Raw genomic sequence first — 26,282 nt, forward strand, 5'->3', positions numbered from 1 at the left:
TATTTTTTCTAGAGTCATTATGAGCCTCAGATCATGGGAGGATATACAGGTCCAATTTTGTCTGTCTCAACTAGATGGATAGACTTTTGACCTACTGGTCTTTGCATTGCCACCCCATATGTTTCACAAGCTGGGTGTCCAACATGTCAAACCATGGTGGAAGTACTGGAAATGGTATCTGTGTACTCCTCTTGTAAATTACAAGCCCAAGATGGGATACCTTCAGCTGGTGCCTCATTTGCTTATGGTTGGTACTCTCAATCAACGCTGGCACCTCTAGTCTTCGCAATAGAATTGAAGGTAGAGGTTTAATACTATTTTGAATGCCATCACTAAGTCGAAGATTGCACACTTTGCTTGGTATGTCCTTTTCCAGGGATTGCCTCTGGGTCCTTGGCTGAAGCACTTGGCTATTCATAACCCACATTGTCCTTTTTGTGGGCAACTAGAGTCTTTCCTACACATCTTTTGGTTATGTTGCAGAGCTCTACACTATTGGCTATGGATTCATGATTTTTTCAAGCCTTTTAGGCTAGAGCTGCTTTCTTGGCATATGATTCTGTTGGGGGATTCCCCCATAATCCCTTTTAAGTATACCCAGATTTGGCATGCTTTCAAAATGGAGATTCTTTTCACTCTATGGAAAGATAGGAATGTTGTTCTTTTTACTCGTAGCTTTCTAGATATGAATGTATTTATGTATACTAAAGTTTGCATATGTAACAATGCAATGATGTAGATTCAAGTACAAGCCAACAAGGTGGCTCTTGAGGTGGCCTATCTGTAGGATCTGCTTAATCACTGAGGAAACACACCTTTTACGATCATCCAGGTGCCTTCAGATTTCATTTCCGTAGATAAGGCTACACCCCATGGTCGTAGGTGGGGTCATAGCTCCTCGGCTCGTTGCTCGCAGACACCTCATTCCCAGGCTCCCCGCCGCTCTCCTAGCGGTGGTTGGGACGACATCATTGCCGCTTTGCCTCTCCATGACAATGCTTTAGTTGGTCCCCCGTTGCTCTTCCTTTTGCTCTTGCTGCCTCTAGTTGGCCTTCCTCTAGTAGAGATCCAAAGTGGTTATTCCCCTGCCTGGACCTCATGATTTCGCCTCTGAGCGCAATGGTAGAAGAAGAAAAAGAAAAAGAAGTTACTAATGACGGGTGGGCTCCTCCTGAGCCACCCACTAATCACACTATCAATATGAGGTTTAAATGATTAACATGATCCACCTCCCTCACTAGACACTACTTTAGTTGCTTGAGGGCAGTTTATATGTTTTTTTTGAAGAATAGTTATTTGATTTCTGACCTTGCCACGAGGATGATCTCCATATCGCGTGACCTCTTTTTATGAATATGTAATTTAAATATTTAATTAATAGAGAAGGTACTATTTCAAAAAAAGAGGAAAAAGGAAAAAACCTAGGGAAGAACTAATATCTCGTTAAATAATTTTCCTATCGCAAGAGCCCTTGAACGACTAGTCATTGACTTTTGGCGATCTCTGACAAGGAATTTTTTAAATCTGAAAATCTCCTCCCCTTTCTCAGACCCTGTTGCTCGCTGAAAGGGCTTCTCAAGTTTTTCTAAAAGAGTTAACAGAATCCGCCCTTTCGTTCACTATTACTTCGATATTTGCATCAGCAACCCCGAGAAGGCGACTGATTGAGCAAAACCTCTAAGATTCTCAGTACTGAAGTTCCATAACAGGTGTGTACTGTTTCGTCTTTTTTCCATATGTAGTTTGACGGGTATGCTTTATTTCATTTTTTCAATGCGTAATTTGAATGAAATATTCATATAACTCATGAAATATGCCAAATTTGCTTAAAAACTGACTTCTAGAAATCGGAATATCAGAAGTCAAAACTTTTGACGATTAAGAAATAATGTTTTGAATCATGCGGATATTACGAACTAAACGAGTTTGCATATCTGCAGATTTTGGTGGTCATAAAGCCACATCGAAGACTTTACTAGTTAGTACTTGTCTTCATTTTAGGATATATTTGGAGATACAATGCAGAGAAGAAGGGCAAGAGAAAGACTTGAAACAGAACCTGCTTCTAACAGCAGTCAGGATTCAAAAGAGGCTACTATCAGTAGCAGTAATGATTTATCATTGGAGACAAATCCCACGTTGATTCCAAAAGGTTCAGAGAGAAGTTCAAAGAAGGCAGCTCTTAATTGGGCAGCATTGCTCTTAGTTATCATCAACTCATCTTGGCTTGTCTATCACTTCCAATTCGAGAGGCTGCCTCTGCCTCTTACTGCTGCTCAGGCTGGTAAGAGGGGATTCTCAGAATTGAGAGCTGTCAAGCATGTTAAAGCGTTGACGGGATTTGGCCCTCATCCTGTTGGTTCCGACGCACTAGATCGCGCTGTGAAGGTTTGTATTGGTTTTCAAGTTCAAGAATCAGATTGTGCTGTGATAGGCCTTTTTTCTTGGTTAGCACTGTATAGAATATAGGAGATGAGATGACTATTAATGTCCTTGAGACCAAAATGGTGTCCATAACAAATTGTTTACTTGTTTTTAAGATTACTTGTACGAGTGTTTTGAAGATTTAAGATTTTGGGCTCTATGTTATAACTACAAATTATTTCTCTTATGTGATTACATGGTGTGAAAGTTAAAAGGAAATGCTTGCCATCTTTTGGTTGAGCGGTGATTGATAGAGAGATATGTATTGGTGGGGATTATTTTTGTTCATTTGTTCCTGATATTTGTCTGAACTTTGGACCGCATCCTATATTTTAGAGGCATTTCCTAAATTTAAAGATGTGAGTTGGAGGAGAGACCCTCACTATTAGACGACACATGGATTTTTCTCTAAATGATCTTTCTATTGTTAACATTGCTCGCCCTTTTGGAGATCTTGAATTGTAAATGTTCGTTAGAAACTTAGATGTACCTAAACCTTGTTCTTATTTCTTAGGAGCTTTTGGAGGGCTAGGCAGATAAATTCATGTCATGAAGCCTGTCGTTGGATCCAGTTGTGAGCGAACTGTTCAGAATGTTCTATCTCAGGTCCTTTGGCCAGTGGTTCTCAAGAATGATTAATTTACTGAAAAGAGGTCAAAGATTATTGGCTATTTGGACAATTTAATGCTACTACCGTAACACTATGTTTAGTGGTACTTGAATTATAAGTGATAGTGATCTCTTATCAAATAAAATAATCTTTATTTTTTTGACACATAGGCTGGGTGCCTAGGATTGGAAACATCTAAATGAATAAATAGAGACTACCTAACCTTGAAAGGACCATTCTATGGTCCTTTCACACTTTCTCGATCTAGAGCGGGTGGCTTGGTAATAATTTTTTCTATGTGAGTTCAAGGACAAATTTCTTGTAAATAATGTCGTTCAATTAATGATCACTAAAAATCCACATGGCTGTACAGTACTGAAATTATTGTTTGTTGTACTTGTATATTGCAGTATGTTTTGTCAGAAGCCCAAAGGATTGAAGAAATGGCTCATTGGGACGTTGAAGTTGAAGTGAATTACTTTCAATCAAAACCTGGTGTAAACCGTCTCAAGGGAGGCTTGTTTGGTGGGCGAACATTGATCTACAGTAATTTAAATCATGTGCTTATCAGAATCACTCCAAAGTATGCTACAGATGCAGAAAATAATGCAGTTCTCATTTCTTCTCATATTGATACAGTCTTCTCCACGTATGTTTACTGGATATTCTCTCTCATTTTACATGTTAGCCTTTTCTCCGTGGTGTATAGTAGAACATGTAAAGTTTGGGAAACATGCTTACTTGCTTATAGCTTTTCCAACCTCAGAAAAGTCTTTAAACAAAGTCACTTAACTGTGAATTGCATGAGATTCTTATAGGACTCTGTGCTCTAACTTTTTTGGATTTATATCAAGGACTATGCAAAACTGTAGATGTACAATTTGTAATGTCTTATTTAACTTGAGTGTTTCTTATTTCTAGATCTTGACTCCATAAATAGTCTTTGCCATATGTTTAATAATGTGGTTGGAGTTGTATTTGTTATTATATGAAAATTGTTCAGCTTTTAGAGATTTATAAGTTGATTAGGACACTACCATAAATACAGGAAGTGCTTATGGAAGATCATATTTTATATTGTTTGTTGAACTGTGCAAAGTGTACAATGAATACCTTCTTGATTTTGTACGATTCCTACAGACGATGCAGTTCATTTTCTGTTGTAGCTTATGCGCTCTTGAATTTCAGGTTTTATGTACACATTTTTAGTTTCAGCAATTATCCTGATGCATATATAACTGAGATCTGCAGGTTACCATTGGAAATAAAGCTGTAAGAGTCTCAAAAGTGCAATACTATTGTGTTCAACATTTTTGAATGCAAGGACATTTCTTCATCCATCAAGCTAATGATAGCAGTCATTGTAATGTTGCATAATAGTATTGCACTTAAATGAAATGGATGAAGAAATAACAGTATCAGTCACTCCTACTATCAGTCAGATACATAGTATCAGTCACTCCTGATTCGCCCTGTTAAGAGTGACTGATACCCTGTTAGAAGTATCTACAGTCCTATTACAGACTACTCCGTTAAGAGATTTTATCCTACTTATACAGTGTTCACCTTGTTAGAGGACTTACAAATAGTTCATTAAACCCGGTTAAGAGATCCCTCAAACTTGTTGCTAAACTGTTCAGAATAAAACAACAAGGGCATGACCTATGATTGCTTCCTCCAAAAGCTTATCAGATCCTTTAAGATTTGTAACTGCTTTGTTCTGTGATTACTTCTTGATTTTGCACTTCATTCTTTTTCTTTCTACTTTTGGCAACCTTTAATACCTCGGCTTGATCTTCTATTTATTCTGTTTGTTCCTTTCGCCTTGTATGCCCTAATTAGGGTTCCTTTGGCTTCCTCTCAATCTTCCTAGATCTCAAACTTTCCATAATACGTGTGACTGTGTCGGCTTCATCTAATCTGTTCTGTCATTCCCAAGATAACTAACATTATTTCCATTCGATATACCATCCTCAAATTCATCTCTTAGATCTTTGCACAAATCTCTATAAATCATTTCCATAGATTCCTTTATCTGTGTAATTCATTTTCTCTTTTGTCCAGATTCAATGAATCTCACTCCTTTACGATCGCGCATCTGATTGATTAAAAGTTAAAAGTTAAAACTATTATTCCTTTCACTGTTTACTGATAGTATCAATTTGCCTTTGTTCCGATAAGACTTATCTCTTTCTAGTTTACCGATAGCACACCGTATGTTGCTTTTACCTGTTTGCAACTTATATCTTTCTAGTTTACCGATAGGACACTGTATATTGCTTTTATGTATGTGTCCTTCTTACTGATAGTGGCCAGTTTACCTGTTTGCTCTTGTTCACCGATAGTGTAAATCTGTTTACCTATTGTCTTAACCTGTTTACCAGTTGTCTATCTTGTCAATGGTGATCTTTACCTTCTTAGTGATTTGCCAACAATGACAAACATGTCCCAAAATCTTCATTAGTAACCTATAAATGATTTTGTCAGTCAACAGTAGATGAAGTCAGATTGCAGAAATATTGAATAGCTGAATCATGAAAGTATGCCATTTTGAAGGGAAACATCCAAGTGAGAATAACCAACAAATAGAAATTGGAAAAGGATAATCCTTATTCATATTGACCACCTTGTTAAGTATTTTGAAACAAAGTAGATGCGAAAGCCCCATAGACACTAATTGGGCTAATTGAACAGAAAATTTCAATCAAGAAATTACTAGGAAACCACTCAAAGGTTATACATGCTGTCAGTTGGCTGCTGCTTAAACTGGATACAAAGAAAAGTGTATGACTAGGGTTATGTTAATTATAACACTAGCTATGATGAATTTTCCCTTCTACGTCAGCTTCTGAGGTTTTGTCTGCTTTAGAAATTTTCTGCCATTGACCTTATCAAGGATCGATACGTGGGGAATTGGATAAGTTCAATTAGAAGGTTTCAGCTCCAGATTGTAAGTGGCATTGCCAGTGCGGTGAAAGCATTATATGAAGACCACAATGTTAAGTTTTGAACCAGAATAGCATAGAGCAAATAACAGCAGAAATATTGAATAGCTGAATCATGAAAGTATGCCATTTTGAAGGGAAATCTCCAAGTGAGAATAACCAACAAATAGAAATTGGAAAAGGATAATCCTTATTCATATTGACCACCTTGCTTAGTATTTTGAAACAAAGTAGATGGAAAGCCCCATAAACGCTAATTGGGCTAACTGAACAGAAAATTTGAATCAAGAAACCACTAGAAAACCACTCAAAGGTTATACATGCTGTCAGTTGGCTGCTGCTTAAACCGGATACAAAGAAAAGTATATGACTAGGGTTATGTTACTTATAACACTAGCTATGATGAATTTTCCCTTCTATGTCAGCTTCTGAGGTTTTTTCTGCTTCAGAAATTTTCTGCCATTGACCTTATCAAGGATAGATATGTGGGGAATTGGATAAGTTCAATAAGAAGGTTTGTAAGTGGCATTGCCAGTGCGGTGAAAGCATTATATGAGGACCACAATGTTAAGTTTTGAACCAGAATAGCATAGAGCAAATAACAGAAATACAAAAACACAAAAACACCAGAGATACCCTGGGAAAACCCTTGTACTCGAGGGAGAAAACCCATCCATAAATAATGGCAGAGCCTCAATACATAGCTCACAGACTCTTGAGCCTTTTACACATCTAAAAGATCCACCAAAACTCTCTATACAAAAATGAAGTTGCCACTATCCACAGAATGAATATTTCACACAGAAATAATAACAAAGTACTTGTTCACTATCTCCAACAGCCAATGTATTCATCTGATCAGCAAAACAATAATTTGTGATATCAATACTATAACATCAACTCCTGAAGCAGCACACCCACAAAATTGTCTTCCAAGAATACAAATTAACTAAGATCATCCAAACGATGCTACATGAGAAACGTCCCCCCTCACGTAGGAGTGACTCTTCAATTCTTTTGTTTTGTGACTTCAACAACCATGAGTACAAGATGGTAGTTACACATGTGATGACATCTGGAATCTCAAAAAGCTACGTCAATCAAGGAGAATGCCTTAATACAGATGCCGTTATGAATGAAAAGAAGACATTCGAATGATAATCATAAACATGAACCAATGACAGATATATGTCGATTCATGTTCGAACTTGCTATGTCATAAGGAATGACAGCAATAACTAATAATGAGTTGAGAGCAATAGAAGAATACTCTTCATTGTGTGTAATGAATGATGCCAAACAACAGAGTACAGCATTTGAAGGAACCACCCATCATTACAGACTTCCACACCTACAAGGTTCTGCAGATACAACATCAGAGATGCTACAGCATTGCATTCACAGTGACGCTACATTTGATGTAGCTCTTCAATAACAACAGTACTGCATTCACACACCTACTCTGGAAGGATCATTTCAGGTAAGCAGATTTCTCCTGTGAGTACAATCTTCAATACACAGAACTTAGGTGCAAGCATGTTGTCTTTCTGTTGCTTGAGAGAGAACTATTTGTATAGCTGAAACCTTGGTTCCCAGACCCCTTCAAACTCTCTTCACTGCTATACCAATCCACTTCTTGATTCATCCCATTCTAGATCATAGACATATTTGTCTTGGATGCTTTGTTGGTGATGGAAGTGTTCCTGTATGGCCTAAACCTTTGGCTGTATCTGCAGGTACAAAATCACAAACAGTATAGATGTGCGTGCATCCAGATTCCATATTAAGTCCAATATCCAGATTCCATATATGATGAAGTCATCTTATGGAAGGTTAGAAATCATTGAAATGTAGTGTGGCCACCACATTGCCAAAGGAAGCTTTTAAACTATTGAAGGTGTTCGCTGAGAGTAAAACCAGGGAGTTAATCTTCAAAACATTTGCATACAACCTTATCTAAACTATCTGACGGGGACTTAAAAGCGATGCAAGGAGCTGTGTGGGAATTAAGTGCCTAAATTGGAAAACATCAATACTAAAATTGTTGGTCACTTTAGGATCTCTCACTTAATGATTTTTGGATTCCTATTGCAATTTTCGCAAATCTTCAGAGGTGCTTTTGCCATACTTCTTGCTGAAATCAAGTGATTTAATTCGAGAAATGATAATTTTTTCAGCCAATCAATCTCTACCAGTGTAGTATTCATTCTTTCTGATTTATGTATCTCAATATCCGAAGTCTGACGTTTATTACCAACATTGATTAGGAATTGGAATTGCTGTGAAAAATCTGAAAATTGACATCTTTTATATTTCAATTGCTGTAAAAAGGCTTTGATTATTTGAATATCTTACCTTTGTTTCTTTGACAGATTAAGCATCCCTAAAGAGTTCTTCAACAGCCCCCATCAGCTCTTTCCTAAAAAATTACCATTGAGATTTTTATGGAAATGAAAAAAAAAAAAAAATTCTCGGTGAAGATAGGATCTATACCTCTCAATGATTTTTCAGTAAGATTTGACTATCTTACCCTTGTTTCTTTGACAGATTAAGCATGCTTCAACAGTTCTTGAACATCCCCCATTAGTCCATTGCCCTTCCCTAAAAATATTGTTGAGATTGGATACAGAAAGAAATCATCAGAGGAACTCTTGAAAACATTTGATTTCAACTCCTGTTTGACTATCTAATTGAGTGATATGAGGAGCTGTGTACCAATTGAGCTCCTGGAATTTAAAAAAAATGTGATTCAAAAAACTCTTGGTGAAGATAGGATCTCTACCTCTCAATGATTTTTTGTTTCCAGTTGCAATTTCTGCAATATTTTTATAATGCTTCTTCCATCTTGTTTTCTGAAAATGGCCAAGTTACCACATTCGCCTGCTGAAGACCAAATTTTGAAAGTCAGTTAGCACCAAAGTTAGATATGGTGCAAATTTGGTCAAAAGTCGGCATCAAAATGGGTAATTCGGTTGAAATTCTCGGAGGAGGAACTTGTACAAATTTCCAGCGACTTTGATTAATCCAGGAAGAATTTGGGAGATTTTGCAATGACTTTGAAATATTGTTCTACATATCTGATCTGAATTAGGAATTCAGATTACAATACCTGGTGTAGAACTTGCGGTATTGTGACTTAATTGAAAGTAATTAAAATGCAATAGTAGATGTTTTTGCAAGCCAAAAAGTGATCTATTCATTTCGAAAATATTGTTTATACCATCGATGTAAAAATCGCTTGAGGAGATTAATTGCCTAGGCCTGAAAGAGTTTAATTGGGAAAAATCGGCAAAAAATCGGGAACTCAAAAACCACTAAATTTTAATAAAAAAATGCGATTTTTTTACAGAATTCAATGTTTTTTTGCATCTAATGACTTAATTACTAACAATACATAAGAAACAATCATGTTTAGATATATATCAATGCAAAAAGAGTTATTAATCGGTAAATTACTAACAAGTAAGTAGTGACAAGTTGTAAATTACTAACAACTAACAAGTTCACAACACATGAGAAGTTGTATTCTCATAAATAAAGTGTCAAATGTAAAGAGTTCAAATAAGCACATCAACATGACTACAAATAATTACAAATGTCAAATACAGGACTACATCTTCCTGTTCCCAGTCGCTTTACTAGCGAGTGCGGGAGAGAGTAAAGCTCTAGAACTAGAACCCCGCAGGGTCTGTGCCTGTGTTTGTGTCTGTGTCTGTGTCTATGCCAATGCAGGAGATGGTGTAGCTATAGAACTAGATGTCGGTAGCTCCACATTCGCTGCGCGCAAGATGTCAAGGTCCTCTACAGTAAGCTCAATGTCATCATCCTCATCATCGCCCTCCTCGATGTCATCCAAATCGATGTCATATCCAGTTCCACCCCCTTCCTCCTCCGCAGCCTCCTCTGTGGCCTCCCTCTCCAAATTGGAGATGTCCTCCTGTGTAAATAAGGGAGCTTGCTCCCGTGCTGTCCAATCATAATAAGGATCTATCTCATCCAAATCGATTGGCCCAGGAGGATCTTGTTGTGCCCTTTTCATGTGCAATTTAAGATTATATTGCACATAGACCATGTCATTCATCCTCTTTTGGGACAACTTGTTTCTCTTTTTTGTGTGGATGGCCTCAAACAAACTCCAGTTGCGCTCACAATGTGATGCACTACAAGGCTGTGATAGGATTCTGAGAGCAAATTTTGCAAGATTTGGAGTGCTTGTACCCCAAGTGGTCCACCGAGCCACTGCATCACAAAAATTGTACAAGTTAGAAAATACTAATAGACAACAAAAAGTGAAACATAAATGTTAATTTAGCATTTGAGATTCAGAAGTTTGCAAATGTATTACTTGGGGTTTGTGTAAGCCTTGCTCTCTTGCAGAGAGGAGTGGAGAACACCTTGCCCCTTGCTGAAGTGAAGGTCTCCTGCTTAGCGATGATTTTATCTCTTGTTTCCTCGCTGGTTACCATCTTTTTGACGCACTCACTTAGGCCTCTGATGACCTCTCCATCGGGATCTGCATATGTACCATCAGCCCTAAAACCAAAAACCAAAAACTAAAAACAAATAAGTCTTGCAATTTTAGTACACACCCAACACCCTACGAAAGCAAAATGAACTCAAGTCTTCGTTAACTTAAATTTGAGTAAGAATGAGCTTACGGTATACCTAAAACGTGGGTTGAGGAAATATCCTGCTGCATGAATGGGTTGGTGGAGCTGATTATTCCACCTTCTATCAATGATCTGCCAAATGGGTTCATATTTGATGCTTTCCCCCTTGTAGTAATTTTTTACTGATTCTTTGGCCTTGTCCATGGCCTCATATAGTTCACCCATTGGCGTTTGGTCTCCATCAACCAAATGCAGAACTCTGACTAAAGGCTCAGACACCTGCAATATAAATTTGAAATTAGTTGATAAGTTACAAAATTATTATTTACTTGAGTTACAAACTTAGTATGTTATAAAGTTGTGAAGTGTAAACTAAAACTTAAAGTTTTGTAGTTACCTTTACTATTTCATTGGCCTTATCTGCAAAATATTTATCAAACACAATCCGCACAACATTCTCTCGTTCACTCTTTGAAAATGTGGAATCAAGCCATTTTTTGGAAACAAACATTGCTTCAAAGAAACCAAATTATCGAGAGTGCTTTGCAATGTCAAGAAAATCGTTGCAAACCTTGTAACGGCAGCCCTGACAATTTTTTTGCCATAAGTGTGCTCTCTCATCAGGCTAAGGACCCATGGGTGATTGTATATGTATTTTGTCACCCGCCTTGCATCCTCCACAATTGGAGTGACCCACTCAAGTTTGCCCATGTCCTCCAAAAGAAGGTCAAGGACATGTGCTGCACACGGGGTCCAAGAGAGAGTGGGGTGCCTCTGCTGTAGGAGTTTTCCTGCCAATTGTAAAAGAAAATACTAATTAGTTTCCAACTTTTCAAAAATATCAAACTATTAAAAATTCTTCTTGTGAAATTCACAATGCACATGCAACATAAAATTACGGTTTACTTGCTGATACATATGCAGCAGCATTGTCTGCGATGATTTGCACCACATTTTCAATGCCAATCTCTAAGACCATGTTCTCCAACATCAATGCCAATGTCTGAGCATTTTTTACCTTGCTGGAGGCATCGATTGATTTCAGGAACACCACATTATCATTACAGCAGGCCAAAAAATTAATTATGGTCCTGCTCTTCCCATCCGTCCACTCGTCAGAAAGAATGGTGCAACCAAATTTTGTCCATTCTTGTTTCTGTTCCTTAGCAAATGCTTTGGCCCTCTCAACAACAGTTCCAATAAGCCTACAAAAACAAAATTTAGTTATGTCTTGGATTCTTAGTAATTTTAAATTGATTTAGACTTTAGTAATCAACATTCTAATTTCTAGATAAATTAATTAAAATTTAGAACTAAGTAAAAAGTTAAAAATTAAAAGGAAATCGAGTGTAATAAAATTATTTGCTTACTTGCCACCCAACACAAAACGAGAAGGGGACTTGTACCCCTTTCCTGCAACTGTCAACCCTGTGGCCAAAGCCTCCCAATAGGGACTGTCAACAACACTAATAGGAAGGTTGTTGAAAACCCAGAAATCTGCTAGTGCATTGTCCACTTGGTCATGGACCTCCTTATTCCATCTAGTGGCCTCTAATGAAGGTTGTGCACAAGGTGTGTGCCTCGGCACAAAATAGCTCCCTATCCTAGAAGCACCTGCTGATCCTGAGAGTGTGGAAGTGCTAGGAGGTGTAGGAGTGGGAGTGGGAGCGGAACTTGTGAAAGAAAGCCACCCTATTTGTGGACACGCAGCCCATGATAAGAGCCGACCATGCTCTCAATGGCTGCCTCCTCCTCCTGAACATCAACGAAACTGCTCTGGGTCTCTGCTATGGCTGCCCTGACATGCAATTTATTCTACTCTCTTTGCAATTTGTTTTGCTCTCTGGCTGCGAGCGAGGCATTTGCAAACCTTTTTATTTCTTCTGTTGTACTCTCACAAGGATTTGTATCATGTTTTGAGATCCCTGCGATGTGATATTTGAACCGGTAAATACCCCCAGATATTACTTTTTCACATCGAATGCAAATCACTTTGGTTGGTTCATCAGGTGCTTCATAGGCATATTTCCATGCCTGATCTCTCGCAGTCTTTGACTTGGTGCCAATGTAGCCTTAAGGGCATGGAGTCAATGGCCATTTGTCTGCCATTTAAAACTGCTGCGGGCTGCCTTACGCATACAAATTTAAAAAAAAAACTATAAATAAATTATAACAAGATCAAAGTTAACAGTTAAACAAAGAATTCAAGCAACATTCCAATAACAGCGCCAATAAATTGAAATCCAAATAACATTCAAACAAACTAGCTGCTAGGTTTTCAAATTTTTCAAAAAAGTGCAAATTTCTAACATAAATTCGATCTAGAATGGAAAAAAATGCAAATGAATGCATTTAATCTTGCTTACATTCATCAAATGCATTCCTAACTAATTAGGAGTGTATTTTTATCCATTTACATGCAAGAAAAAAGAATACAATCTCTTGCAAAAATAAAAAACAAAGATTCAAATCACTTATCTAGTAACGAAGAAATCGAATCAAAAGGCCTCCAAATGCACTCGATTCTGCCTCTTGCTTGCCAAGAACTCCTCCTCTATCCTCTCCTCTCCAAAACGCTCTAAGCAATTTAAAAACCGAATGAAAAAAATATGTTTTTTCGTCACTTTATGTGACTACCGGGCGTGGGCGATTTTTTTGAAAAAATTTGCAAGAAAAATGCGATTTTTGGGGCAACTAAATCGCCGGCCCCAAAAAATCGCGATTTTTTCTAGTATCGCCGATTAATCGGCGATACTCACATCTATGGAACTTTTTATACCATAGTTTAAAAATTCAGTATTGGCGATATCTCGGTTGACCCAAATTTTTTGGAAATATTAGAATCGGCAAAAACTCGGCAAAAAATCAGCACTTTTATCGAACATTTGAAAATATACAATTTCTTAAAATATTCTTAAAAATGCATACATACACACTAAATTTGTAGAACATATAATGATTTGGGATATCTACCATATATGAAACAAAGTTCTGAGTTGAACAATAATTCATAATTTCATAGTAACTAAACTTAGTAGATTAACATTATAATAGAATCATAAATCGAAAAACAAGTATAACATCAAAATATAAATAAGTTCAATGCAAATAGCAATCAGACTCCATGAAACTTTGAAACTACAACTTCTGGAATCTGAATACATATTAAGTTCAAGATCAATGAAAACTAAAAGTAGCAATCATAAATTTCGTCTACGAGTAAAACTCAAAAAATATTGCTGCTGCTAGGTGAGTGGTGTTGAAGTAGTTTCTGTAGCAACATCCTCAACAGGTGCCCTAGTAGGTGCCTCACGCTCCACAAAAGCTTCTGATGGATGACCAAGCTCAGGTTCCTCCTCACGTGCTGCCACATTCGCATCCTAGTCATCTGCCTCTATCTCAAACTCAGCTAGCTGCTCATCTGTCAATAAAGGTTCGCCCACATCCGCATCTGCACCCTTATGATCAGGAGGAGCAATCCAATCTGCTGAATATGGGTCAATGTCATCCAAGTCTAGTGCTGCATATGAAGCTTGCCGTTTCACCTTCTTGTGCAAGAGAAGGTTGTACTTCACATAAACCAAGTCATTTAGGTGCTTTTGAGTCAACCTATTACATTTCTTTGTGTGTATGTTTTGAAAAGTACTCCAATTTCTCTCACAACCAGAAGCATTACAAAGCTGCAATAAAATTCGGATGGCAAGCTGTTGAAGATTAGGCATTGTGGCACCATAATCTTCCCACCACAGATTTGCAAGGCTTAAAAAAACCATTTATGATGTGGTACTGGTAAAACTTCCAATAAACTTCACAAGTGAAATAAATGGTATGATAAAACTAAACACATGTTCTTTTTTACCTGGCTGCAAGGTGTATTTCCTACGCTTGCAATTAGGAGAAGAAAACAATGGCCCCTCTTCCCTCTTGTAGCTCTGCAACTCATCAAGTATGAGGTCTCAGAGGTCCGTATCAGCAACCAATCTTCGAATACATGTGTCCAAGCCAATTTGAACCTCTGCATCTACTTTAAAAGTGTTGGAGAAATAGTACTTGGGGTTCAAGAAATAGACAATTGCATGAATGTGTTGGTGGAGTTTTCGGTTCCACCTACGGTCAATGATGTTCCATATGAGTCTATATTTGGTCTCATTTGACCTATACAAGTGTTGAATGGCCTCTTTCGCGCTATCCATAGCCTCATATAGAAACCACATGGGGTTTTTTTATCCCCATCCATAATTTGTAGAACCTTCACTAACGGTTTTGACACTTGGACATAATAAAACATACAAAATCAGCGAATGAAAATATTTCAAAATTAAATACTAAATCATCAATTAATATTTGAAAACTTACTTTGAGGGTCTCCTCCATTAGCTTTTCAAAGCTACCATCAAACACAATCCTCACAATCTTCTCTGCTTCAGGCTTCTTGGCATAAGGACTCTCTAACCATTTCTTATCAAGAAACATGCGCTTGAGGTCTAACAATATCTCTAATATGCTTTGCAAGTTTAGAAAATTAGTAGCAAAATGTGTGAACCCCTGCTCGTACAAGATCCTTACCACTAGTGTGCTCTCTCATAAGACTCAAGACCCATGTATAATTGTAGATGTACTTTGCAATATTCCTTCCATCTTTAACCACCTTCTCCACCCAGCTCGGTTTCCCTAGATCCTTAAGAAGCAAGTCGAGACAATGGGCAGCACAAGGGCTCCAAAACCATGTGGGATGTCTCTCCATCAAAAGTCTACCGGCTGCCACATATGCAGCTGCATTATTAGTCACAATCTGGATGACATTAGCCACTCCCACTTCTATTACCACCTCATCCAACGTGTTACACAATTTTTTTGCATTTTTTACTTGATCAGAGGCATCAACTGATTTTAGAAATACCAACTGCCCCCCTGAAGCAACTATAAAGTTGATGAGTGTCCTATTCCTGCCATTAGTCCACCCATGAGATATAATAGTGCAACCTTTCTGTTCCCTAACTTTTCTTTGCTCTTCCACAAGCTAATGAATGTTTCTTACCTCGTCATCTAACAACGGCCCACTCACCTCATAGGGAGTTGGGGACATGAACACCTTACCAGAGAAAGAAATGGAAGTTACCACTTGATCCCAACATGGACTACATAAAACATTGAAGAAAATATCATTCCGGATCCAAAATCTCGTAATTACAACCTTTGTCTTCTCATGCATCTCTTTGTTCCATGTAGTACCTAGTAAGTCGGGTTGAGCACCAAGAGTGTTACGCGGAACTCAAAACTCTGCTAAAGACCCACTCACACTTCCCGATCCTCGTATCTGAGGCCTAATAGAAGAACTACTTTCTCCACCTGTTTGTGATCTTGTAGAACTAAAAGTCCCCAATGGGGCTGCCATGGCCTCGAATATGCTTTTTTTTGCTGACTTACTTTGTGCATATTTTTGAAGGCTTGTCAAAGCCTCTCTTGTAGCCTCTTTTGGACACTTGTCACACGGTGTAATATCATTGCATGAAATCTTTGCAAGATGATATTTCAATCGGCTTATGCCTGAAGTCATGCATTTAAGGCAATGGATATATTGGACATCTCCTTTGTTTGCTCCTGGGACACCATGTTTCCATAGAGGGTCCTTTGATCTCCCACCACTAGTCATCTTGTTTCAGTGGCACACACAAGTCCACTGTACAAGAATGAAAAATCAAATATTAGATAAGTTTGGGATCAAACATAATTTGTAACAATTTCTAAAATATTATGAATCTAGAAAGCACAAATCACATTTAAATAATGAAACTAGAAAACACAAATTAGGTGCAATTCCCAAAATGCATAGGTTAACCAAATAAATTGGAATGAGGTCTATTTAATAGGGATAAACCATAGATCTATTAAAATATATTAAGGATTAATTTATATAATTTTATTATTTTATAAATCTCTTAATAACTCAAAAATTAAAACACAGTAAAATGGCAAATGTTGTTGTTATATATTTATAATTTTATAGTTATTAAAAATGAAAATGATGATATATAATAGATATTAAATTATTAATAATTCTATATTAGTATTAAATTTTAATAAATAACAGATTAATGATTTTCCTGTTTTAACTTTTTTTACATATTTATAAATATCCTTATTTAAATTTAGATTTTATATTTTATCTTGCATCTGTTAAATTTTTTAAAATTCAACAGATTATAATTTTGCACTACAGTTATCAATATTTAATATTTAGTATTTATAATTTATTAATTAATAACAATAAAATATTAATTATATTTTAACCTAAAAAAACCAAATTTTAAAACTTAAGTCTTATATTGTCAACATTTGAAAAAAATACAAAAATACTGTATATAACATATATATATATTAATATTTATTTTTTACAATGTAAATTAAAAATTTACCTGCACCTTGGCTTCAATGTTAATTCTATCTAGTCTCCACTCTTCGACAATGTCTATTGATTTTGTCCAGTCTCCACTCTGCAGTGCCCCGGACTCAGTTTATCTGGCAATGTTAGATCGCGCCGCGCAGAATGCAAAGCAAATCATTGGCCCCTGACTCAGTTTAATATACTAGTGGAATGGAACTCGAGACCTATCACAATGGTTAAAATTGGAGATTTCGTTGACAGCTTTATTTAGCTGCCAGAGTACTAGTCAGTAGCCATAATATATCATAAATTATTATTTGTGGATGTTGAAGAGATCTCTATCTGTGGCAAACCATGCTGCAGCCCACAGGTCTCCCTGCACAATTGAGGTCGACGATGGAGAAATTGTTGATGTCTTTCTCGTTGTTGTTGTTGGGGGAGCCAAATCGGGCGACTTTGCAGTCAGTGGAATGCGAAGGAATGAAAACAATTTCATTGGGAGAGATGTCGTTGGGAGATAAGAAGGCGGTCGATGGTAGAAGAGGTGGTGAATCGGTGTAAATAAAGTGTAAAAACCCTAAACGACAGAGAGTGGACTTTTCAACGAAATTTTTGGCGAGTATTTCATTTTAAAGTGTTATTTTCGCGTTTTTAACGCCGCGAGTTTTTTGGTTAAATTCAGTGCCAAGTTTTGCTACGTTATATTCGGCAGCCCCAATGTTTTGCAAGATATCACGTTATTTGCGTTTTTTTGACCTTTTTTTGAACTATGGTTTATACTAGTTTGATGGATCCCAAGGGTCACCATTATCCCTTGGTAATGAAAATGAAAGGTCCACGTTAATTGATTACAAAATAAACTTAACAACTATAAAAACTTCAAAAATCTATATTAAAAATTACGTCTACTTGTAGAAGTCATAACTTTCTACTCGTAGCTCGAAATCACGAGCCGTTAGAATTTTTGGAAAGATTTGCTAAAGTTCTACATTTAGTGTTTGCATCACCGAAGCCCAGAACTGCCCAAAGGCCTCCAAAAATGCAAAATACTAGAACATAGAAAATACTGAAAAAATAAATTTCGGTATTTTCCCATTATTGCTTATGAAAACATACTCAGCATCTTCCTGGACTATGTTTTGATCAGTCCTTCCTCCTTGAGAAGAAATGGGCCCTATTTCATCCACACTTTGCATCAGATGTGGAAAATGAAGCTGGATTTGTTCACGTGTAAGCCACTTTCCTTGTTGAACAAATTGTCCTGCTTTTACCACATGGTATAGATTTTTTGGTTCCTCAAATTCTGACAAGCTCCACAATTTGATCACTTTGAAGTGGATTAACAACTTCTGGATTCAACTCTGCATGATTGATTTCCTCAGCAACATCTGCATTATCTAGTAAAGGAGGGAAATATGGCTTCAATAGTTCTACATTGAAGACTGGGTGAACACCCAAAAATGGAGGCAAGTTGAGTTCAAATGCATTTTCACCAACTTTCTTTATAATCTTATAGGGACCATAGCGAAGAGGATGAAGCTTCCTATGATGGCCTTGTAATCGTTCCTTCTGGAAACACAACCATACCTTATCCCCAACCTGAAAATTATGAGGAGTTATGCTCATCATGCCTTTGTTTATACTTTTTAGTGGCTTGCTCCAAACATTCATGAACTTGCTGCTGCAAATGATGAACTCTATCAATGAACTTCATTGCTTTGTCCTTCTCCTTACTCCTTATTCAAGCATGGTACCAAGTCATGTTGCATTACATGAATAGAAACATTTATTTGTGCTAAGGGCTGATATTTGAGACAAACTTCAAATGGGCTATGGCCAGTGGAACTATGAATTGCCCCGTTGTAGCTATGTTGTACATAAGGAAGGCTCTCATCCCATATACGAGGATGTTTAGAGTGATTCATACGCAAGATTTGAATAATCATTCGATTAACAACCTTTGTTTGACCATCTGTTTGAGGGTGGAATGTAGTAGACTTTGTTAGTTTTGTGTCCATCATTGCCCATAGTAAAGACCAAATTTACTAAGAAACCGACTATCCCTATCTAAAATAATGCTTTTTGGTAGCCCAAAATGAACCCAAACATGCTCAAGAAAGAGTTTCATAGTTTCTTTTGCAAAGATTGCCTTTCTACAAGCCACCAAGATTGCCATTTTTGAAAATCTATCGACTACAACATATACACAATCATGCCCATGTTTATATTACAGAAGTAATTGGTAAATACTTGCTTGTTATTAACAGAGACCGAAAGGTCAATTTATACAAAAGAATAAAGCGATGTTTCGTTAGGAAACTATAAAAAACAATAGAAATATTCTATTCTAATAGATAAAGCTAAAAAAGCGAAAGCTAATTAAAGCTAACTAGATATTTACATTAGATAACTATTAACTAATAATAGACAACTTATCTATTATTGTAATACCCTCCCTTAATGGTTAATCTATCTAGAACACCAAGCTGTCCTCTAAATTTGACAATCTTATTAGGACCAAGAGGCTTGGTGAGAATGTTTGGAGTCTAATTTGTGGTAGGAACATACTGCAAATCTACAGTCCCGTCTTCAACCAGCTGTTGTATGTAATGATAGTGAACATCCACATGCTTGGTTCGTTCATGGAAGACTGGATTTTGTGCTAATTTGATAACGCCTTCGTTATCAACAAACAAAGTAGTCGGTCGTGTTGGTGACATTTGCATATCCCCAAGCATCCGATGAAGCCAAACAGCTTCACATCCTGCCTTAACAGTCCTTCTGTATTCGGCCTCTGTAGAGGAGAGAGAAATTGCTTGCTGCTTCTTATTGGTCCATGTGATTGCATCGGATCCCAAACTGAACGCATATCCAGAGGTCGACTTTTTATCATCAACAGAGCTTGCCCAATTCGAATCTGTGAACCCATTGAGTTTAGGATTAGAACTTTGAGAGTACAAAAGTCTATAATTTGAAGTGCCCTTCACATAATGAAGCACACGCTTTGCTGCCATCCAATGATCAGCCTTAGAAGCTGTCATAAAGCGTGAAATATAGCTGACTGCGGAGCTGATATCAAGCCTAGTAGCAGAGAGCTAGATGAGGTTGCCTATTAGTTGCATGTATGTAGTATCATCAATAGAAGGAGAATCAGAGTTTGTTGATAACTTGAGACCTTTCTCCATAGGTGTAGATGCAGGCTTGCAATCCTACATACAAAATTTGTCTAACAGGGCCTTGGCATATTTGGACTGAGAGATGAATATACTAGAAGACTATTGCCAAACTTCAACACCTAGGCAATAATGCATGAGACCAAGGTCAGTCATATCAAAAGAATGGCATAAATTCCGTTTGATTCCCTGAATCAAAGATGCCGAACTGCTAGTGATGTTCAAATCAGCCACATAAATAACCAGAAGGATGATGTCACTGTCAGTAGTCTTGATGTACAGATTTGAGCCTAAAGAACTCCTCTTGAAGCCTTGATCACCGAGGTACTTATCAATTTTTATGTACCATGCCCGAGGGGCTTGCTTCAAGCCATAGAGAGCTTTTACCAATCTGAGAACCTGATGGTTGTTACCAACAACCTTGAAACCAGGAGGCTACGTCATGTAGACCTCTTCATGGAGATCACCATTCAGGAAAGCACTCTTGACATCCATTTGATGAACCTTCCAGCCAAACCGTGTTGCCATGGCTAGGACTAATCTGATGGTGCTCATCTTTGCAGTAGGAGCAAAGGTCTCCTTATAATCAATGCCTTGACGATGAGAAAAGTCCTTCGCCACTAAACAAGCTTTGTACTTATTCAAAGTACCATCCGATTTATATTTGATTTTGTAGACCCATTTGCAGCCAATGGGTTTCTTCCCTGGTGGAAGATCAGAAAGGACCTAGGTGTTGTTCTTCAGTAGGCTCTGGTGTTTAGATGTCATGGCTTGTTCCCACTTTGGAATTCCTTTAGCGTCAGAATATGTTTAAGGTTCCAACACACTGTGAATGTTGGCCATGAGAGCAAAGTTAACAGAATTTGTAGTTTTTCTCTTTTTCCCAGTAGTTCTCCCATTAATGAGCTCATCATCATGAAAATCAGCAAGTGTCTTAGCCCACCACTTAGGCCAGACAAGAGAATGACCAACATTAGTACCAGGAGATGCTTGATCAGCAGGATCCTTATCAGAAGAATCTGGATCAAACTCAGGTGAAGCATCTACAAAGTGAGGTGATCTTGCAAGAGAAGCCGGAGGTGTCTGTACAGGTATCATTGGTATAACTGGAGCCGTAGGAGCTACTGGAGCCCTCCCATCAAGTGGACCTAATGGAAGCCGAACTCCCAAATCATGAGCCTGCATAGGCTGGTCTGTTGGATTAGGAACAGGAGAAACAAACATGAAAGGACCTTGCTGCTCATCAAAGACTACATCACAACTGTAGATGAGACGAGATGTCTCATCATTGATTAGGTGGTATGCTTTGTGAAGACTGCTATATCCAACAAGCATGAGTTTCTGACTCTTGGCATCCAACTTGGTGCGTGAAGCATCAGGGATCCAAATAAAAGCAAGGAGCCAAAAACAGGTGACTGATTTTGAGCTTACGACCTGACCAGGCCTCTTCCAAAGTTTTACCTTTGACCGCCATTGTGGGTCACCGATTCAACAAATAAACTGTAGTGTTAACTACTGCTACCCAAAATTGCTTCAGAACATGTCTTTGTTCGAGCATGGATCAAGACATCTCGGTGATTATCCTGTTCCAACGTTCAACTACATTGTTCTATTGTGGCATGTGGGGTGTGGTTAACTGGTGTTTGATGCCATGTGTATCCAAGAAGTTGGAGAAAACATTAGAACAAATTCCCCTGCCCCTCTCGTCTGATCTAAGAGTAATAATAGATTTCGCAGACTCTTTTTCAACTAAAGGTTTAAACTTCTGAAATATAGGAAATGCATTTGATTTCTTTTTAAGGAAATACACCCACATTTTTCTACTGAAATCATCAACAAACAACAGAAAATACCTGGACCCAAGAATAGGAGTGGCCATAAGGCCGTAGATATCGACATGTACAAGCTGAAGTCCTGAGAAGCTCACCATGAGTCGCCATTGGTAAAAGGTGTGCAATGTTGCTTCCCAGCCTGGCATGCGTCACAAACTCCAAGCTGTTGAGTCTGAATCTTTGGCAATCCAAGAACAAGCTCATCCTGAGCAAGCTGTGAGAGATAATGCACATTTAAGTTCCCATATCGTTGATGCCAATGTGTGCTAACAAAAAACCGTTGAGCAGCCATAGCTAAGTCCTGAGAATCACCAGAATCAGTAAGTCTGAAAAGACAATGATCCTCAAGATCCACTGCAACAGTAGACTTAGTTGCCCTATCAGTAATGGTGCACTGATGTGAACTAAAGGTGACTACTAAGTGTGGAGAATGTTGCAGTAACTGACTGACTGAGAGTAGATTTAGTTCCATCCCTGAAACGTAGTACACATCAAGGAATATGAGATTCTTCCCAACAGACTGAATCTGAATGTTGCCTTTACCGACAATCGTGTACTCTTCTCAGCCACCTAAAATAACATAGTCTGAATAAGGCTGGTAGTCAGTAAACCAGTCTCTGCGGTGAGTGAAATGACAAGAGGCACCTGAATCAATGTACCAGGCAGACGACTTCACATGATCTGGAGGTCTTTTAGCCATGAAGGCGTAAAAGGCAAATTCTGCTTGCTGAATGTGCTCTGCACTGTTCGCTTTGGGCTGCGAACCTGATTGCTTAGACCATGTAGCTAAGCGTTTCCGACATTCAACCTTTATGTGTCTAAACTTGTGGCAATAGTTGCATTGAATGATCTTCTTTTGAGAACCATTTGATGCTGGAGCAGAAGACTTCTGCTGAGATGGTTGCTGAAACTTGCTTTTATCCTTCTGAAAGGATTTCACAGCAAAGGCTTGCTCTGTGGAGGTGCAACTGGAGCTGCTACCAAACTATTGTTTCCGTTGGTCTTGCTGAAACAACAGTGTGTAGAGATCAGTGAACTTCAAATCAACACCAGAAGATGTGATGTTGAGAGTCTCGATAAAATGCTCATAGGATTTTGGTAAACTCCGAAGAGTGATAACCACAATATCCTCTTCCTCCATCTTGCGACCGATGGCAAGTAACTGATCACAGATTTCCTGAATCCAATTCAGGTGTGCCTGGTGATGGAGCCCAAATTTTTATGAATTAAGGATCTCCATTTGAGGATTAATGTTCAAGACTTAAAAGACGTATTGCTGATGCCAAATTTGAACCACAAATAATTCACAAGTCTGATATTTGTTGAGTCTTGGATGTGTTGATGTTCAGGTTGTTAAAGACAAAATTGAAGTGATGTTTCTAATTGCAGGAGACATGCCATCTCCACCCTTTCAACATCACTGAATTACTTCAGAGAGGCTCAAAGTCAAACAAAATTTTAACTTATTTAACAAGTATATGATCCTCTCCTCTTATTGCTAGTTAATAATATGCAAACCAATAAATTGCAAAGTTTACTCGAGGATATGAGTACCGATGGAATTGAACTAGTAGTTGATTCCTATGTAGAAGTTGTAAATATCTTTACCAATGTTAGATTGCTGAGACATGCTATTGATATAGTACGTACTATAAGAGAGTTGAACTTTCGGATTGTCATTGATGCTCTTTGTAAGGCAAATGAATTGGATGAATCCATAGAGTTGCTTTGAGGAGATTGGATCTAGGAGCTCTTTTTATTATTCATTTGATGCTGGAGGCATCCAGGATGTCATGATTGAAGGAATATTTGCTGCAGGATAATCATATTTATTGATGAAATTCGTTGAACGCAAGCCTGGAAGTAGATAAGAATAGAGGAACAATGCCTTGGCTTATTGTAATATTTCATGCTCCATGGTATAAATGCGACACTACTCACCAAGAAGGAAGTGATGACATGATGGAAGCTATGGAACTGCTAGTTTATACAACTAAAGTAGACATGGTGATGGCAATGAACCTTCTACGATACAACGGAGCCACAACTATCATTTCTTTCGAGCGTCCGAAGTGTAGATAAAACAAGCAGTGTTGATGATTTTTGGCTGCAGTCAGAATCTTTCATATTGTCATCAGTCATACAACACATGTTCAAGAACAGAGCACAATTGGAACTTTTGGGCCTAGAGATATTGGAATAACATTGCCGGCAAACATCAAAACCCGATAAAACCCAAGGTTCTGGGCGGAAAACTGTTGCCGTGAGTATATGAAGATATCGCGCTTGAGTAGTGGCAATGCATAGTGTGGTATTTTACGAGGAGCAGCTTAGAAACTATGTACACTTGGATATGCTCGCTTGCAGTGAAATCGATTTTGAAATGCCGTAAATAGGGCAGGTGCGAATGCATAATGCAGAATAAAGCGACAAATTTGAAGCCATCGAGTAGGTTGGAACGTATTACAAATATAGAATGATATAAAGGCAGAGATAATATAAAGTCATGCGACAGGAAAAAAGATTATGAAATATACTAAATACATTGCCACCTGACAAAACAATTAAATTTGATAAATTAAGTGTGTATTTTCAAAGGATTAATTACTTTGGTCAAGAAACGAAATGACTTTTAATTGTGAAAAGTCACCATACCTTATATTCAAAATATAAATAGCGGTCAGATATTTGAAGAAGAGACGTACGAACATCCATATTCTCTTAGGAGTATTTTATATTTTATTATTGTATGGAGGAATAAGGGGTTCATTATGATTTTGTAATAAAAAATCTATAATTTTATTTTTAAAATAAAATAAAATGTCTTTTGTTTATAATTGATGGTGTGGAGATTTAAACTGCAGGCGAATCATCCTTCGTAATTATATTTTAGAATTCTGTATATGATTTTGATATCAGATAAGTGGACATGATCAATTAGCATTTTAGATTTGATCATCATAGGTGTTGTGAAATATTAAATTGTTTCTGTACCTTTGTCCAGTTTGTCTCCTTCTCAGCGGAGTTAAAATTCAATCTGGACTAATTTAAGATTGCATTATAATTGGTCTGTCGCATCTGGATTATTAAAATTATTGGCAGTATAAGTGGATTGAAAATTATGAAGTTGTACGTGAAAGTTCACTGAAGTTGACTCTATTGCCCGGATGAGCAGAGGCACTGGTCTTTTTATTATTGAAGTCAGAAAATCTATATATTACTTTTGCAAGCATCAAATTCATTATTACTCAAACATTATACAAAACATTCAATTATTATCCAGCATCCAGTTTCAGTTTCATCGAGTTCGAGGACCTTGCCAGTCGAAGAACTACAGAAGTTTAAATTCGCTATAGAAAAGCCTTGAATTGTGTTGTCAGTGTTCAAGGTGAAGGTCTACCCGCCTGGGTGTCGCGGAGCCCAAAGTGCAGGGGAATTGAAGCGATTTACGTTCGTTGGCCAAAATTTGATTGAGAGATCCTACCGAAGAAGTGGCAGGCTCTTGGATTTCCAATCTGTGGTTTTGGGAACCAACACCTGGAGCAAGGTGCGCTCATCCATAACAATAGAAAATAGAGTGTTTTTCATAAAGAAGGCTCTCCTTTTGTCAGAAGTCTCATGAAGACCTTTGAGATGTGTCCAGATCTCGGCAACTGTCTTGCCAGATGGAATTTGAGAAAGTTGATCATCTGGCTCTGCTAGCTTGAAAATCGAGGCACCTAGAAAAAACGGACAACCCACTTGAGCTCTCAAAAAACTCACCAAGAATCTGAAATCAAAATATTTTTTCAAGCTCAAAAATTAGGGTTTCGAAAAAAATACAGTTAGTAGCCATGGAGGTAAAAATTGGCAAAAAAATGACTTTTTCACGCAAAAAGATGGCATTTTTGCAGGGACAGCACAGACCAAAACGCCCCAGAAAAAATAACGCCCAAGAAATCACTGATTGTAGATTGCGATTTCCAGAAAAAGCGCCTTTTTTTTCAAACGAATTCATAGATTTTTGTCTTTGAAACCCTAGCTGTGACTAGGTATTACGAAGCACGTAAAAGTCTTCAGAAAGAATTTTGAATTTTTTTTGGAGCAGATAATTTCGAAAGAAATTATAAAAAATTCAAAAAAATTTGAAGTCTAGGCTCTGATACCATATTACAGAAGTAATTGGTAAATCCTCACTTGTTATTAACAGAGACCGAAAGGTCAATTTATACAAAAAATAAAGTGATGTTTTCTTAGGAAACTATAAAAAAGAATAGAAATATTCTATTCTAACAGATAAAGCTAAAAAAACGAAAGCTAACTA

The 26,282-nt window shown here is 37.6% G+C and overlaps 1 protein-coding gene across 1 annotated transcript in view; it reads left to right on the forward strand.

Moving 5' to 3' along the window:
• The first annotated feature begins 1,425 nt into the window (after positions 1 to 1,425).
• LOC149528928 (Zn-dependent exopeptidases superfamily protein) overlaps positions 1,426 to 26,282 on the forward strand; it is a 184,700-nt gene continuing 159,843 nt past the window's right edge. The window contains exons 1-3 of the mRNA XM_089811392.1: positions 1,426 to 1,709; positions 1,941 to 2,388; positions 3,445 to 3,683. Coding sequence (XP_089667518.1) covers positions 2,020 to 2,388; positions 3,445 to 3,683 — 608 coding nt within the window. The 5' untranslated portion in view covers positions 1,426 to 1,709; positions 1,941 to 2,019. The remainder of the gene's footprint in view (positions 1,710 to 1,940; positions 2,389 to 3,444; positions 3,684 to 26,282) is intronic.

Source organism: Cupressus sempervirens, chromosome 11 (assembly GCF_028749045.1).
Source record: "Cupressus sempervirens isolate cs-2001-9-10 chromosome 11, ASM2874904v1, whole genome shotgun sequence".
NCBI lineage: Eukaryota > Viridiplantae > Streptophyta > Pinopsida > Cupressales > Cupressaceae > Cupressus > Cupressus sempervirens.